Source organism: Malaclemys terrapin, chromosome 1 (assembly GCF_027887155.1).
Source record: "Malaclemys terrapin pileata isolate rMalTer1 chromosome 1, rMalTer1.hap1, whole genome shotgun sequence".
NCBI classification, from domain to species: Eukaryota; Metazoa; Chordata; order Testudines; family Emydidae; genus Malaclemys; species Malaclemys terrapin.
In genome coordinates this window covers 270,408,717-270,426,870 of record NC_071505.1, presented here as the reverse complement: position 1 = coordinate 270,426,870, position 18,154 = coordinate 270,408,717, and the positions used below count along the sequence as shown (strand labels likewise).

General features: G+C 39.5%; 1 protein-coding gene across 2 annotated transcripts; it reads left to right on the top strand.

Annotated features, from left to right (window-relative positions):
- Positions 1-6,812: 6,812 nt before the first annotated feature.
- ARGLU1 (arginine and glutamate rich 1) lies at positions 6,813-17,868 on the top strand. Of its 2 annotated transcripts, XM_054013025.1 has the most exons (4): positions 7,173-7,745; positions 13,118-13,343; positions 15,649-15,732; positions 17,031-17,868. In XM_054013025.1, the coding sequence occupies exons 1-4, from the start codon at positions 7,396-7,398 to the stop codon at positions 17,193-17,195; spliced, it is 825 nt and encodes a 274-aa protein (XP_053869000.1). In that variant the 5' UTR covers positions 7,173-7,395; the 3' UTR covers positions 17,196-17,868. The 2 variants fall into 2 exon arrangements, 1 of the variants encoding a protein (XP_053869000.1); XR_008443185.1 differs by having other exon boundaries at positions 6,813-7,745; positions 13,118-15,732; positions 17,031-17,099.
- The last annotated feature ends 286 nt before the right edge of the window (positions 17,869-18,154 follow it).

The window sequence follows — 18,154 nt, the reverse complement described above, 5'->3', positions numbered from 1 at the left end:
TAAAAGACACATCTCTACCTCATTGCAAAATATTCGTACATTCACTGATTTTAAGGTCAGAAGGGACTATTGTATTCACCTAGTCTGACCTACTGTATACCACAGGCCATAGAACTTCCCCAAAAGAATTCCTAGAGCATATTTTTTAGAAAAACATCCAATCTTGATTTAAAAATTGTTCTCAGTGATGAAAAATCCATCACGACCATTGGTAAATTGTTCCAAAGGCACCACCTTTGTTTCTGGAGCTAGGACAACTCTTGTTTGTATCAATATTTCGGTTTTACTATCTGTGCTTGTGACAAAGATGCTCAAAATACAGACCATGTTTTTCTCCCCACCTTTTTCTAAGACATCTAAACTAATGACAAGAGACCATCATAGGAGACTGTAAACTCATTTAGGGGGCTAGATTATGCCTAGCGCTTATGCAGGTGCACAATGTATGGGGAGAGAGGACCAGAAGTAAGGCGCTTCCCCCTCCTTACACATATAAGAGACAGACATAATTGCAGTCCAGAGAGATTGCTTCCATCCACATCCATGGGGGCACATAGGCATAACCCAATGGCTTTGCCTCTCTGCAAATGCAGGAGGGCAAAGTATGCTGCCTGAAGCCTTTAAAGTAGAGCAGTAGATTTTATGCTGGTAAGGAGGAATTCAGCCTCATTGAGGTCGTCCAGTTCTGCACCACCCTAACAGATGGCTGTGCCTAAACTGCACAATCTAGCTAACCCTTAGGGGTATGTCTTCACTGCAGAGTTAGCTCTTAGTCAGATATTGTGCCAGGCCTGCTCCCATCCACACACAAAATCCTTTCACCCGAATTTGGTGGTGCTTTCAACCCTAGCTAGCAGGCCCTGCTGACGGTATGGGTTGGAATCACCCTGCTGCCTTTATTCAGGCTGGAAAACCTCCCACTTTGCAGCGAGGACATAGGCTAAATCACTTGAGTGCTGATAGTCCTCCAATGCCTTCCCACAATTCCCCCAGTGGGGATCAGGACAGATACGTTCTCCCACAATTCACGGGGAACAGCTTATTGCAGCACAAAGAACTCTGCGATGAACACTCAGAAATCCTAGCAACACAAGTGGGGAGTGCAGTACAGCTTTGCAGTGTGGCTGCTTGCACCCTGCTTAGGCAAACCTGGGTGCTGACCATCTGAGTTAATGCTGCAGTGAAGACATACCCATAGACTGTAAACTTATCAGGGCAGGGCAGGCACAGTCTTTATTTGTGTCCTGTGCACCCAGCATCTCCAATTTACTTGCATGCGAGCTCCTGGCTGTTCAGCACTTTGGGAAATCAGGCAGGTTTTTAATTGCTAATTTAGGAGCCTAACTTTTCATTCCTGTTTTTAAACTCTTGGCTGAAATCTAGCTGTATATTCTCTTTATGAAAGAGAAACACCAAGAGAAACACTTTTAATCTGGCACTGTTTATCTCTAGAGGTGCATTACACAGCCATTCACTTAGGGATGTTCCAAAGCAAAATATCATGGGGAAACCTCAGATATTTTTATTTTATTTTGTATTTTTCTTTCTTCTATTTAGCTGTTTTAAATTCTGGCCAAAGCCCATACAGCCTGAGGTCCTGTTAATCTTAGAGGTGAGATTTTCAAAAGCAGAAATTACAGTTAGATGTCCAACTCCATCATTTGTGTCTTTGAAAATCTCCTTGATGATCCATGAATATTAAGTCTGTTTTATTTGCACTTTGTTCCTATGCCAATTCTGGCTGGAACTCCCATTGAAGGGTTCCACATTTTTATACAGATCAACTAGCAGAATTTATTAGCAGGAAGTCAAAGTAGCTCCAACTTGTATCTTCTTTTGCCACTACTAAAACTGAAAATTTGGGTATACTAGTTTTTATGCTAATATGGATGGTAATTTGGAAACTGTGTGCCAGACTCCAGAGACCTGACCTCATAGGTGTAGGAATATATAATTGCATCAATGCCCTTTCTGCTTTAAGCTCCATACGTTATGTGAGAGTACAACTCAAAAAGTTTCTTTTTTATCTTATTTCCCCACTTATCTCCACCCTCCATGCCTTTTTCACTTCCATTTTGGAAGTGTTATGGGGAATGTTAAGAAGCATGGTGACTAGAGGCATGATAGACAGTTACCTAGTACCCATATTCTCCCCCCACCCTCTGTTCATGGGGAATTCTGTGGTGGGTGGTGGAATTTCAGGGACTGGAGGGAGAGTTAGTGGAGTATCTTTATGCCCCGGCGATGCTGCACCACCTATCGGCCATTGTCAGGATACACATTAAGGCACACGGCAATCCCTCAGGGGTTCTCACAAATGTTTTGGTGGCCTCAAAGCGTGACCTACTGTACCTGCCTCCGAGCTGGCACCTCAGGGGTTCGGTGTACTCCAGCCCTGAGCAGCCTCAATATTTACAAAATTAAACACTAATGCATCCATCTTTTGAAATTTGTATTTTGTTATTTTATCTAAAACCATTTTTAATTACCTTATTGGTCACGCTCTCAGTAAATTAGTTAATTTTCATGAAACTAAATCTGTTTGGGAATAAAATTAGATCCGATTTTAAATTAACCATATTCTCTTATACACATAATTCTGATGAAACAGAATTTCTGTATCAGTTATGAAATATATTGTCGACTACATTATAATGTGTTGCCCTGTGTTCAAAAATATCCCTGTTTTCTACACACAATTATTAACTGTCTTTTACTTCTCCCTCTGGGTTAAGCTAGTGATTCTATTTATGTATACAGCCTATCCAGCTCCTTTGGTATCAATACAGTGTGAAAACCCCTTTGTATTGGTGTGATTTGAAATTTTACATGATTTGCCCCTCATCTTCCAATTAAACAATTTTCCCTTTCCAAAGTAGTCCCTCTTCAACAATTCTAAGGACTCAGTCTGTTCTCACAAGTTTCAAAAGAAACAAGCTTTAAAAGAAAAAGGTTGCTTTCGTCCTTGCCACCTGCTCTGTGCTTCTGCCCATGCTTCCACCCAGCTGTTCTGCTGATCTCCCAGATGCTTGGCCTTTGATGTATCTGTAGTAGAACTGCTAAGAAATCTGTGGAGCTGCTAACAGAGAAGCAAAGCAGCTGACAGAAAATGCACAACCAAAACCAGCAGCTTTGGCAGTATGTGTGAAAGAAGTTATTAGGCAATACAACTTATGCACCTGCCTAGCCTTAGCAATTCAAAATGTGACACAAAAACACAGTCAATTCACACTTTTTTTTTTTTACTGTGTACAATGTAACAGTTCCTGATCTTGCAATAAACAGCTCATAACTGAGTAAAGCTGAAAATAGCTACCGTAGTTTGAAATAATGGATAAATATTTGAACCTCCTTACTGTTAAAGGTTCTTGCTTTTCTGCACTTCTTTTTCCTCTTACTATTGTGAACAAGATTATTTCGGATCACCATAAAATACTTATCAAGTGGTTTATGGTCTGCTGCTCCTTCTCTGCTTGCACAACAGAATCTTTCCACTTCAAACTGCTGGGGCTGGATCCTCAGGATCAACTGAGCTAAATTCTATGCAGGACCATCAAATTGAGTAGAAAAGGTAGCTCCCCTGATCCTTTCAGCTCCTCTGATAGTTGACCTGACTGAAGGCCAAACCAGACCTTGGCATATCCTAATTACATGGACTATGGAGCTCGATTTCAAAGTGGCAGCCGTGTTAGTCTGTATCTGCAAAAAGAACAGGAGTACTTGTGGCACCTTAGAGACTAACAAATTTATTTCAGCATAAGCTTTTGTGGGCTACAGCTCACTTCTTCAGATGCATAGAGATTGCCAGAGCACAGTGCCTGGCCAGGGATACCCCGTATGTCTAGGTTGTACAAGGGTGGGAAATGTAGCATCCTCTCCCATGCTGCTGCCCATGATTTGGGTAGCCAGGGCAAGGGAGTAAGAGGGCAGATGTTGCTTTAGCCAGGCCAGAATTTGGCCCTCAATTACAATGTTTTTGAAGTGTACAAAAGCTGTTTAAGAGGCAAATGGGATATATAATGCATTACAAAAACGGAGGAAAAACGATGTAAAAATATATACGAATGCACAGTACTGAAGTACTATGTGCAGATTTGGTTACCTAACCCTAAAGAGAAAAACATTAAATTATGCCTGCAAAGACTAAGATTATTTAACTGAGAAAAAAGAAAATTAGATGAGACTTCATTAAAGTATCAAAAATTACAAAAGGAAACTGATTAGGGAAATGAGCAGTCCCTCCTTTTACTCATTTATCTAATACACCTCTACCCCGATATAACGCTGTCCTCGGGAACCAAAAATTCTTACCACGTTATAGGTGAAACCGCGTTATATCAAACTTGCTTTGATCTGCCGGAGCAGGCATACCTGCCCCCTTGGAGAGCTGCTTTACCGCGTTATATCCAAATTCGTGTTATATCGGGTTGCGTTATTTCGGGGTAGAGGTGTACAAGAACTTGTGGACACTCAATTAAATTAAGGATGGAAAAAACTAAAACCTATAAAATGAAATATTTATTTTCACAGTGTATAATCAACCTATGGAATTCTCTGCTATAGGTCATAAGAAAAATACTGTAGCTATATTTGTAAAAAAGACTGGATATTAATTTATTATACATTATTATTATTGTGGTAGGCAAACTTAGACTGATGAGAAAAACAAATCTCATACTTCAGGGTATGTGAACGACCGAAAGAGTCAGAAAATATTCTCCATTCTGTAACATTACATAGTTTGATGGGTGCATTATTTAGGATAAAGGAATCATTTTTCTGAAACATCAGGTTTTGGCCATAACCAAGACCTAAATGTGGTCTGATCCTGTGTATTGGAAACCCTGTATTCCTATCATGCTGTTGTGAATAAAAAAGGGATAACAATTAAACAAATCCTGAATTCCTAGTAAAAGGAGTCCTGCTATGAATAATGTACCTTTGTAATTGTTTTATTGCACCACCAAACATGAATAATTTGTTTATTAAATCACATAAAGAACTATGATAATACACTGTTCACGAAGCCTACAGTCTCTGATGCATTAATAGTACTGATTAGAATGGAGAAAAGTTCTGTAACATCGAGAACTGGAGAGGTCAAATATAGATGCTGCTAAAGGTGACCCGCAAAGGGGAAAACATAGGCTTGTGTCCTTTTTTCCCTGTTTAGGATTTATAAAGGAGGCCTGAAAGATATGATCGTTTTCTGCTTGGTTTTTACATTACAGTTCAGGTCCTATGCATGCTTTGGTTACTGGAGTACTAGTAAAATTAAGGCTAAAACTGGTCAAAAAAATTCCAGTGAAACATTTCTTGGTAAGAACTTACCAATTCGTTGAAATTGAAACTTACTGCTAGTACTGATTGTTCAATTTTGACAAAGATCCCCCTGGAAAACCTGTGTAGTTTCTGTCAGCTAACCTACCCAACTACTGAGGAGCCCAGGCTTCCAGGATCCACAGCTCTGGGACAAGCAACAGAGGGTCCTGTGGCACCTTTAAGACTAACAGAAGTAAGGTGCCACAGGACCCTCTGTTGCTTTTTACAAATTCAGACTAACACAGCTACCCCTCTGATACTCAGCTCTGGGACAGTTCACAATGCAGACTGCCACTCAGATCCTAAGGCTTGGACTGTCTCTGAGCTGGGGACCTCAGTGGACTACATCAATGTTGGAGACTCCAGGACTTTCAGGGTCCATTTACTTTTGCAGAGGATTTCAAAATGTTTGGGTTTTATTCCAAACTGGAATGAAACCAAATTTCAAAATATCAAAATCCTCCATGAAATATGTACGGTTTTAAAACAAGCGGAAATAAAACCGTACATATTTTTCAGGCCTTTATCTATCATAAAGAAGAAAATAGGGCACAAAAGGGATTATATTTTTAGAAGTCATTTGCAGTTCAGCTTTAACTAATCATCATTAACAGAAACATTTTTTGCCAAAAATTAAATAAAGCAATAAAGTGTCATTTTAACTATTTTTTCCCTTTACTCCTTAGGCTTCCATATTATATATAGTAACAGGCTGTATCGATTTGAATTAGGTCTTTTTTAAGTGGGAATTCAACCATGAGAGAACTACCTCTCCTAGTGCTCCTACCATTTTATCTGAACCAATTAAAATGTCAATGGCAGTTTGGGTAAATCTCCCCATTGAAGATAAATAAGTCTGTGGCAGCGCTTGGAGCAGAACCAAGCATCTTCATTCAGCCACTCATGCTCAGCCTAATCATAGATTAGACACCCTCCCTACCCTTACAGTGATTAGTCACTCTGTTTTTAGAAAGGATTTTTTGTGCCTCCCAGGCCTTGTCTACACTAGTACATTTACCTAAGGTGTCAGCAACTGGTGCGGTCGAACCTGGTTTAGCTGCATGCATACACAATGCCAAATTATGGCTCCAATCTTGTAATCAGACACAAGATGGTGGACCCCTGTGGCCACATGGGCTTCACTGAGGTCAGTGGGGGTGTGCAGGGGCGCAGGGGGCCGCCTGTGGCCAGGGACTCAAGGGCAGGATCAAGGCCCACATTCAGCACTGCGCCAGTGAGAGTGGAAGCGAGGAAGGAACTGGATGCACCAGGGCCCCCCTGGCACGTACTAGTCACACCTCTAGGAACTGCCCCGCCTAGGGAGTGAGACCCCCCAGCGGCGGGTGCAGGCAGAAGCAGAGCAAGAGAGAATAATTTAGAGCCCTTTAGTCTGTGTGGGAGGGTGGGGGGATGAACATTTTCTCAACAGTTTTTTTCTTTTTTAAATGTTTAAAGTGTCCCCAGCCGCTACCCCCAATCTGGGCTCACGGCACTTCACAGCGAGTCCCGCCGGCACCCCGGAAGTGGGCGTGGGGGTCACCGAGGCGCGGAGAGGCTAAGCGGGGCACTTCGCACAGCGGGTGACACTTCCGGGCTTGACATGGGGCGGGGGCGCTCAGAGCCCTCAGCCTCCGCGTGCGCGTCTAGGGGGCTCCGCGCCCCTGATAACCCGGCCAGTGGGGAGGGAGCCAACTGCGCCCAGCCGCCGCCTGCCACCCAATGGCGCAAGGACAGGCTGTGCGCATGCGCTCTACCTCTTCCCGAGCTCACCCCGACTCAGCCCGAACCTCTCCGAGCGCCTTCGGGTATCTCCGGCGGCCAGAAAGAGGAGGGAGCCGAGGGTGCGTGCGCGGTGCATTGTGGGGCGGCAAGGAGCCGAGTCACCGCTGGGTTGGGGCCGCCATCTTGTCTCCGACCGGATTCGCTGCCGCCTCCGGGGCCTGCTCCTTCTCCTCAGTGAGCCAGGCGGGGGAGAGACCCAGCCAGGCTGATGCGCGCGTCCCCTCGCGCCTCTCTCAGGTGCCGCTAGCGTCCAGGCTTCGGGCGGGGCGGCCGCGGCCGGGGGGCTCCGCCATGGGTCGGTCCCGCAGCCGGAGCTCGTCCCGCTCCAAGCACACCAAGAGCTCCAAGCACACCAAGAAGAACCGGAGCCGCTCGCGGTCCCGCTCCCGGGAGAAGGAGCGGGCGCGCAAGCGCTCCAAGTCCCGGGAGACCAAGCGGAACCGGCGCCGCGAGTCCCGCTCCCGGTCCCGCTCCAACACGGCCCCCTCGTCCCGCCGGGAGCGCGAGCGGGAGCGCGCCTCGTCCCCCCCGGACCGCATCGACATCTTCGGGCGCACGGTGAGCAAGCGCAGCAGCCTGGACGAGAAGCAGAAGCGGGAGGAGGAGGAGAAAAAAGCGGAGTTCGAGCGGCAGCGGAAAATGTGAGTGCCCATCTCGGGGAACCCCGCCCGGGGCCTCGTCTCTCCGAGCCCGGCTCGCAGCGGCTCCCGCCTCTCGCTTCGATCCAGGGGCAATCGCGCCGAGCCCCTCCCCCCCATCCTCCCCGCTAGAAAACACCCACCGCGGAGCCGCTGCTTCCCTCCTTCCCCATCCATCTCGCTTCCTCCTCTAACATGCATCTAAGGGCCTTCGGTTCGGTCGCCTCCTCTGTCCGAGGCCTCGCCGCCTCTGGGGCTGTGTGTGCAGCGCTCACTGCCAGACTTTTGTCCCTCCCCTTTTCTGCAAACATGCAGCTTATTCTTTAGGCTGAGGCACTCCTAGTTGGCCAAAGGGCTGTGTTGTGCCTTGTAAAAAGAAAGCACTCAACAAGTATACTAATTCGGGGTTTGTCTCTGCATTAGTGCTGAATCAGAGGATTCATATCATGAAACACTTGCTTAGTTGGCCAAAACTAGCATGTTCAGTGTTCATGTGTGTGTAGCTCTTGTTATATTTCATAAAACCCACAGGCGTTCTTTCATTTTGTTATAGATTTGGAATTAGGTGCCGAATAGTTCACCTTGCAACATTATTTAAGTTATTAAAAATATTTTTATTCTCCCTTATGATTTCTTACTCCATCACAGACAGCAACAAAACTCCTTGTAATAAGTTGTAATAAATCCATCCTTATTTTTGAATGTCCAGTAAACTTGGCATCTTGATATGTGAACCTGTGATGCAAAAACATTGATGTGGGAAAACAAAAATACACCTCTATCCCGATATAACACAAATTCGGATATAACGCGGTAAAGCAGTGCCCCGAGGGGGTGGGGCTGTGCACTCCAGTGGATCAAAGCAAGTTCGATATAACGCGGTTTCACCTATAACGCGGTAAGATTTTTTGGTTCCCGAGGACAGCGTTATATCGAGGTAGTGGTGTACTCTCTGATCCCACCTTTTTAAGTGAATGCTTAGGCAGAGTCAAATAATGACAACCAGTCTGATTAATTTTACACCAACTCATTTTCTTTTGGCTTTGTTCTAGCTATATCATAATGAATGAAATAATTACAAATCATCCATATGTTGGAAATTCTGATCTCTCCATATTGCTTCTTTCATTTCTGTTTTAAAGTATTCTGCTGTTGGGAGTCCTCTTGACTTAGGCTAATTGCAGTTTGATAGCGTTGTCATCAAATGTTGTTGTATTGTTACAGAACACACATTTTGAAAAATTTCAAAATATTTTGTCTTGGAGACACTGGGCCCTGATTCTCCTGTTAGACCTGGGCCAATCAGGATTAATTATATTGAAATCAGTGAAGTTTCTCTAGCCTAGGGGTTCTCAAACTGAGGGTTGCGAGGTTATTACATGGGGGGGTCGCGAGCTGTCAGTCTCCACCCCAAACCCCATTTTGCCTTCAGTATTTATAATGGTATTTAATATATTTAAAGTGTTTTTAATTTATAAGGGGGGTCGCACTCAGAGGCTTCCTGTGTGAAAGGGGTCATGAGTACAAAAGTTTGAGAACCACTGCGCCTATAGTTATGAGTGAGAAGAGATTCCTGCTCTGGTTGTTTATTTTTAAACAATGTCTCTTCTCAATTTGGAATCTTAATGCTTTTGTTCCAGATTCTTTTTCATTCACAGGTAACCCTTTAAATGAGCTGTAAGGCAAACACCTAATTATTTGAGAACATATATGTGACTTGTGAAATATTTGCCGTTTTAAAGTAATTGGACATCTGCTTTTTATAACAAAGGCCTGATCTCTTACCAGACCAAAAATGGCTTTTTAGGAGAGGGAAGAAACTGTTCTAGTACTAAAGGAAAATGAAAGGTTTAAGATCTTTATATCAAATACTTAAGCAGTTCATTATTATGTTGCCATTAAAACTTCGATTTGCAACAAATCTAGTTCTGTTTACCTGAATAGTAGGCCAGAGCTCATTAAGAAAAAAATCTGTTGGCTTTCTTATCTGAACCTTCATGTTTTTCTAGAACAACTTTGTTATACTACACAAATCAGCTTATTATGAAAAATGGTGGAATACTTGTGACTTATGAGCTAGGTGGGCAATATGGGAATTGATCGAAGTAGCAACAGTGCAGTAAAGTGCAGTCTTTTTCTCACAGGAGTTTGTTAGGCAAACAAAATTCTGCTGTTTGTCAAAGTACTATTTTAGAGGTGCACAAGAGTCTTTAGTTGTCCAGATTATTTAAGTGTTGAAGAAGAAGAACTTTCATGATTTTGGTAGGGAATGTTTTTGGGAGGGAGAGGGTTGAGGTTTTTGGGGGGGAAGGCGGGGTGTAGAGCTCTGGTCAAGTGAAAAATTCTCTAAGTTATATTCCATTTGGGCTTTGCTAATGTGGCAAACTATATTAAATTTAAATGTTGTGCTTCACTAGTTGAATCAAGCACTTCATATTTCATACTGGCTTATATGTCACTTACCAAATTGCCTAGTGATAGGCAGCTACATACATTGAAAATGACTTTCTTCTGAATCTGTACAGAATGGCTGTCCTGAAATGTAAGAGACCTCTGTGCTTTACCATGTTTTCTGTTCTTTGCAGTGACGCTTAATTTCAAGGTCTACAAATAAATGAATATGGAAACTTTGATGTAGCAAACCCACTGAATAATAAGCACTTTTCTTCTTGCAGCTCTCATAAAACTCCTAACATACTCTATATGAATCTCATAACTTATTCTGAAAAATCTGACACAAACATGCTTTGACTTTCTGGTGTTTCTGAAAATGTTGTTGCTTGTTAGAGGAGGATGCTAATTTTACTTCTGTATAGGAAGTCTTGTATACACGTGTTACAGAAAATACCTTATTATAGATAGAAACTACACCACCATATTTAAGCCTGATCCCGCATTTATTGAGAATCTACAACATTGACTTGTAGAGTTAAATTTTCAAATGTAGATGTTGGGGTGGTGGTCTAAAACAGAACTTAAATCTTTGAGAATAAATTCCTGTGTAGTCATGCTTTTTAGCATAGTTTTGATCCTGAAACACTAACTTTGGGGGGGTGTAATGTAATGTAATAATTGTCTGTAAGTATGGAAAGATATGCAAGCGCTGCTCCTAATTTTAGGAATCTTTACTTTTTTTGCCAGGTGTAGGAGGAGGTGAGACCTGCACCATGCGATGCTAATTTGAGAACAATATAATTTACTTATTTTATTTTTAAAAAATGAGCAGCTCACGTGCTTATTTGTCTGAAATATTTCCTTTAATTCAAAAATATTTTTTTCATGTGGATTTAACTTCTCGTGTTCAAATATTTGATTGAGAGGGCAACGATAAATACAGATTTGTGTAGATCGATACCTGATCTATACCAAGGCTTAACTTGAAACAAATTTTACAGCACAATTATAACCTACTGAGTAATATAATATTGTTTTAGATTCTAGCCTTATTCTTAAGGTTTTAAAAACACTTTCGAGAATATGCCTACAAGAACCTTGCAGTTATTTCTGGAATGAAAGTGCAGTGGGCAACAAATACACTGCACAACAGTGGGGTGAGGAAATGGGCCATGGAATATTTTATATCCACTTAAAGCAGAGAACTTTGGTTTAAGGTTTCATCAGAAAGAGCCCACATCTGCATCAGTAGAATGAAAGACTAAATTGACTTTTCTGGGGGTTAGACCTATAGGTTCAAGGAGCCCTTAGGTGTTTCATATATGTTATTTAAATAGTCAATCCATTCCCTTTAGGTTATGTGTTGTCTTACTATTTTGTAAAATCCCCACTAGGAAATCAAAAATCTGTCAAATTATAGCATTTTTCTGAAAAGATATGAATAATTGAAAATGTCTCCATAGTTAAAATAGACTTATAATTGAGTGAATAACATCTGAAACTCTTACTTTAACAAGAAAGTGACCGGAAACTATTCTATTTTAGGTCTTATATTGTAAACCATACATTATTGGTCCTAACTGACAAATTAAGATGCATCTCTTTTAAACATATTGTAGTCAGTATTTCATTAATGTGCTTAAGTTTCAATTCAAACAAAAGTCCAGTGTGAATGTAAAAATAAGACAGTACCGTAATCCTAAAAAGCGAATACCATTTAAGGCAGGGGTTCTCAAACTGGGGGTCAGGACCCCTCAGGGGGTCGCGAGGTTATTACATGGGGTGTCAGGAGTTGTCAGCCTCCACCCCAAACCCTGCTTTGCCTCCAGCATTTATAATGGTATTAAATATACAGAAAAGTGTTTTTAATTTATAGGGGGGGTTGCATTCAGAGGCTTGCTATGTGAAAGGGGTCACCAGTGAAAAAGTTTGAGAATCACTGATTTAAGGAATTAGCTGTAGAATATTATTTTATATAAAATGAACATCCTGTTAGTATTTGAATATTTAATTCACCAACGGGCCCAATCCTGCAAATGCTCACTACTGTGAATAGTGCTTGCTATCATGAGGAGCTTTTTCATCTTCATGGTAGCAAGCACTACAGCAAGTATTAAGCGTTTATAGGATCTAACCCAATATTTTACTGTTCAGTAAAATGTGAAGGGGGTTAAAGTTAAGTGAATATAACATTTTGCATCCTATCATATTTGGTGTTAGCCTTTTAAAAAAAAATAGCATCTTACTAAAAACAAAACCCACTCTTTAGAAAAAAATTCCTTTTGTAAAAATGCAGAACACAAAAGCAATGCTTTATTTAGGACTCTGAATTGATATTCTTTGTTTTTGTACAATTATGCTTGACACTCAATACCATCATAAAGAAATTAAGTAAATCTGCAGTATTTGATATGTGATAAGGTAAATTATTGGAGATCTAGATTACGACAACACCTGGAGCTTTTGTTAGGAATATTCAGATTACAAATTTTATTGTCTCTGCTTTCTATTTTAGTTAAAGACCAGTTTGGTGCCTTTGAGGTGGAGGTCTTAGGGCAGTGTTTTATTACTTCATGTAACACAGAACCTAAAATGTTTTGAATTTTGAAAGGGGAATGGGTACTTTAGCTGATAGCTACGTTTCAACATTACTGTGATTTAAGTAACATTCAGAGTCAAAATAATCCATTTGCTGTATCACAACCTACTCAAAATGCTATTTTGTTGTTAAATACCATATTTAACACATCTTAAAATGTTATATGTTGCTATGGCTTTTGTACTCATCATCTTACTCGCTTTCTCTTAAATATAAAGCAAAGTTTTTGTATGGGTGGTGTGTGAACAAAGAATAAAGGAAAACGTTTAAATATATAATACCAACAATAATCATCTATGTCAAACTGTGAATTCAAAGTTTTATTTAAATTTCATTATTGAAATAACTAATTCAATTATTATTTTCATGTCTCTTTTTCTAGACGCCAACAAGAAATTGAAGAGAAACTCATAGAGGAAGAGACTGCCCGAAGAGTGGAAGAGCTTGTGGCTAAGCGTGTAGAGGAAGAGCTGGAGAAACGGAAGGATGAGATTGAGCGAGAGGTTCTCCGCAGGGTGGAGGAGGCTAAGCGCATCATGGAAAAACAGTTGCTCGAAGAACTCGAGCGACAGCGACAAGCTGAACTTGCGGCACAAAAAGCCAGAGAGGTAACGCTCGGTCGTTTGGAAAGTAGAGACAGTCCATGGCAAAACTTTCAGTGTCTGGTTGTGCCTCCTGTTCGGTTCAGAAAGAGATGGAATACAGCAAATCTAATTCCCTTCTCGTGTAAACTTGCATTGCTGCGAAACTTAATTTCTAGCCTATTCAGAGGAGCTCACTGATACTTAAAACAGTTACTCTCCTAAAACCTGTACAAGGATACTTGAATTTTAATGGAACTGACCTACATATTTGAGAATTGTTTGAAACTTTTGCCATGGCTGCAGGATTTATCCACAATCCTTTCTTATTTGGGGGGAAAGGGTTAAAATTTATAATAATGTATCCTTCATTTGTTTCATTTTATTTACCTAGACTGTAAGAGGCTTTTTGCCTTCAGTCAGGAAAAGAGCAGGGTCCAGCACTGAGCTGCAGTACCTGTCTTTTAACTAGGTTTTCTTACTGTTCTCCCTTTAAAACAAACATTCTCTTTGAGCATACATTGGACTAATTCTTGTACTTTGAACATAAGCCCAGCCACCGTCTTCACCAAGGACTTATGTCCAAATCATTATATTCATTTTTCAGTAACTACTAACTCCTTTTTTCCTCTAGAATTTATTAAGGAGCAGGTTGTCCTTGTCTGAAGTCAAGCTAAACATGTTACTTGTTTTATCAGCAGCTGGAGGAAAAGCTGAAAAACGTCTTTCTGTGAGGCAGTAATTTGCTACTAAGGCTTTGATGCTTGTCCGCACTAATCACTCCAGGATCCAAAAATTTAAAGTCAATCTTTTAAACCCTTAAAGAAAATTCAGCTAAACAGCACTGAGTGTCCAATAACTCTCTCACTCCGTACTTCTTTTAATAATTGGTCTAAATGAATAACTTGATTAGTTTACAACAGGAAAGTCATTAATAATGGTGCTTTCCCCTTCAGGCTAAACATCAACTGTTTGTCTGCCAATATAATATCTTTGAAATAAAAGCTCTTTTGCTGAGACTTAAGATATGCAGAATTTCACATGTGTGCAATTCAAAGTTCAACTTTAAGAGAAATGCATTTTGATGTTAGATACATTAAAATTTGCTGAAATTTGTATATAGTGGATTTCAGTTGACTAAATGGATGCATCATTCATAAAAAGGTTTTTAAAAACCATAATTGAAGTTTGATGCGGAGTAGTTACATCGGTGCTTTACTATGTAAAATAAATTTCAATTCCTGGAGCACAGCCTGCTAGCTAGTAGCTGATTACTAGTCATCGTAAGAAGTTTTCTCTTCATATGCTTGTTTTGTTTCATATTAACTTTTTTTTTTACACAGACACAAACCTCTGGCTGATTTAAATCTTCCAAATACTAAAATAATTTGGATATTTATTATGTGAACTGAAGCACCTCAAAAACCTTCCCGCACTCTTCATATTTGTTTTGCATAACAAAGTTTTATTAAATTCACCAAGGAAACAGCAGTTTATAAGGCTCTATTTCCTCATCATGCCTTTCCTGGACTCCTGAATTCCAGTTCAAACTGTAGATGACAGTTTAAGCTGTCTTAAAATTGTCAAAATATTGAATGTTAAGTCCATTTTCCCCACGAAAGAAGCCCTTAGTTCCATGAAGTATGGATTACCATTTGTATTTTTCACTAACAGTAAATGTATTTTTCTTATTAATTGTTTGCCTTAGGAATGATTTACATATTTTTGTTCCTTCTTATCATAAACATCTGCATTCCTCAGCTCAGCCTTCCTTGTATGTTGTTTCTTTATAAATGGTTGAGCTGCTGATGCAGGTATTGCCAAGCTAACAGTACAAATCATTTTAAAGAGGAAGCTGGCGCGTATGGCAGCCGAGGAGCACACTCTGCAGGACACTGGACAAGACAGTAAATATTCAACTTTTAATGCTGATTAAAGGAGTATAGGTAAAGAATACGTAGGTATACTTAATTGGTGAGACCAACTATTCACTTTATTTATATTTTATATATTACTTTTTTAATTTGGTAAATACTATCCAGTTTTTGTAGTTGTCCTTGTTCATTTGTGTGGTATTAAAATACTAGTAATAAATTGTCAGGAATCTATGATTAGGGAGGGTTTAGTTGGTTGCTGTTTGGACTGGGAGGGATGATTTAAATTTAGTACTAGAGACCAATTTTAGTGGCTGCACAATTTACTGTTGAGACAAAATAGGTGGCTGTAAAGCTGCCCCGTAAGTCAGTTCACAAAAGAATTCTGAGGAAGATTAGTGAAGACACATAAATGAGTATTTTACTTTTCTAACATCTTACCCTGTCCTCCCCTTTAGGAGGAAGAGCGTGCAAAACGTGAGGAACTAGAGCGAATATTAGAAGAGAATAATCGAAAAATTGCAGAAGCACAAGCTAAACTGGTAGGTAGAAATGTTTACATTAATGTAGACCTGTTCAAATCTTATTGCCTGATGTGCTAGATAAGATGTGTTTTTTTTTTTTTTTTTTTTTTAAACATCTAATCCTACTCCCATTTAAATCGGTGTGAATGCTCCCATTGACTTTGAGGGCAAACAATCTCTTTCCAGCTCCCAGTGTATCCTTTCAGGTTTTGACTGGTGACCAGGCTTTGATTAGTGTTCCTAGTGTAACAGAACAGGTATAAATATGTTTGACACGAGCAAAATTCCAGTGTGCAGTGGGTGAGAAGGACTTTGTCAACATATACACTTCAGACTTTTGTATATGATAGTTGCATTTGTTTAAAGTAAATCAATGTGTTTTAAACCAGTTTAGTTAAATCAGTGCAAAAACATTTCATCCCTGTGTGGATGCTGTTACTTTAGTTTGAGTGGCTTATTTTGGTTGATCAGTTTAAAATAATCCAAAATAAGCCTGATCACAAAGGGGTTTGCAGCAGTTTAAATTGTGTAGATAAGGCCTTTGTTAAAACTGGTTTCTGGATTGACACCTGCTTTAAAATCTCACTATCAGTTTTTGTGGTTTTACAACCACATTTTTTAATTTATCGCTTTATGGAAAAACAACTATACAAACAGAAGAAATTATTCAAATTAACTATATGCTAAATACTATTAAATGAACAAAATAAAAACTTGAAAATACAGAAGTTCTTCCGCTAATCTTTCTTTCATTAGTAATTATGTCCTGATAGTGCAAATAGACACAAGTCACTTTATTCCTGAGTCATTCCATTAAGCTTACTGCATAAGTGCTTGCACTGTTTGAGCCTAAATGGTAACTTGTAATAGGTTGAGAAAGAAATTGGCAGGGTTTTGCTCTATATTGATAGTGCCCCTTTAAATTATCAAACACAAACAAGAAATAGTGGAGAATATTCCTTTTTATAAATTGATTTCCCTAATAATGAAAAAAAGGAATAATGTTGTATTTAAATTTGTAATGCATATAAATATATACAGATAGTATTTGTAAAGTGTGTTGAAAATGGAAAGAACTATATTGGTGTATGATATTTTTATATGCACTTAAAAGCCTGATCCAGAAAATGTTTATGCATGTGCAAAACTTTACTTATGTGAAGCCAATAGAACTTGTAACATGAGTAGTTACATGTCTAAGTTTGCAGGATTGGGCTCTGTGTTTGCTGAATACATGTAAAATAGAGATTGAAAAATCACTACTATAGGGCCCGCTAAATATTATGTATTCTAACTTCTACTGGTTTTGTACACAGGCTGAAGAACAATTGAAAATTGTTGAAGAACAAAGAAAGATTCATGAGGAGAGGATGAAACTAGAACAAGAGAGGCAACGTCAGCAAAAGGAAGAGCAAAAAATGATCCTGGGCAAGGGAAAGTCTAGGCCAAAACTGTCCTTCTCACTAAAGAGCCAGGATTAAATTGGAACTCTGAACTCTTAAAAAGAAAAATGAAACAGAAAAACTTTGTATGGTAGCTTCATGTTGAAGTGGTTTCTTTCACTATATTTTTTTTTTTTTTTTTTTGGTCTTTTTTTGAAAGTCTGGAAAGTTAGCTTGTTCTAATAGGGGCTGTGCTCTGCAATTCTTAATTTTTTTTTTAACTTCCATTAAGTTAAATTCTTATCAGATCACTGTTGCCTTTTAGAGAGTAATCTGTTCTCATCCATTTTATTTCTGTAATAGTGGTTTGAAGCAGATCAGGTCACTTTATAAATTGTGTATGATCTGATAAGGTTTTTACTGACCCACTGATCTCAGAGTTATACTCTGATATTAGACCGAATTTCATGCTGGTTTTGCTGACTTTTTTAATAACAAAAAAAGTTAGTACATGCATCAGTAAATTCCCAAGTACTACTGGACCTCTGTGGTTTATTGTTAAATCAGTGTCCTATGATACTGTCCCACTGTTGCACTTGATGTTCCCGATACAGGTAAGGAAACAGTTGGTCAATTCTGCTATGAATATATAGAAAGATTGAGAGTTCAGTATTGTCTCTTAGATTGTTTTTATTACATTGACAAAATTCAACCAGCATTCCCCATTGTGTAAATAAACCAATTTGCTGAATAAAGTAAAGTCTTAAATTCATATGTTTAAGTAAATTTTTTTAGTACACTTATATAACTACAGTAAGAGTGACAGTTCACTTTCCTAAATTCAAACATATAGTGGTATTTTTTAAGTTCACTTCAAAAAAAATTGTTGCTTTTCCTACCTCTAATGCAAGGATTACACAGACAGTTAAAAAACCCACCGTTTTTAATATTTTTTTAATGGCTGTTGCTATTTTCATTAAATGTTGGTATTATTCTGACAGAGACTTATTTTGGCTTGTTTAGCTTACTGAACCCAGAAAAGTACTTTAGTATCTAAT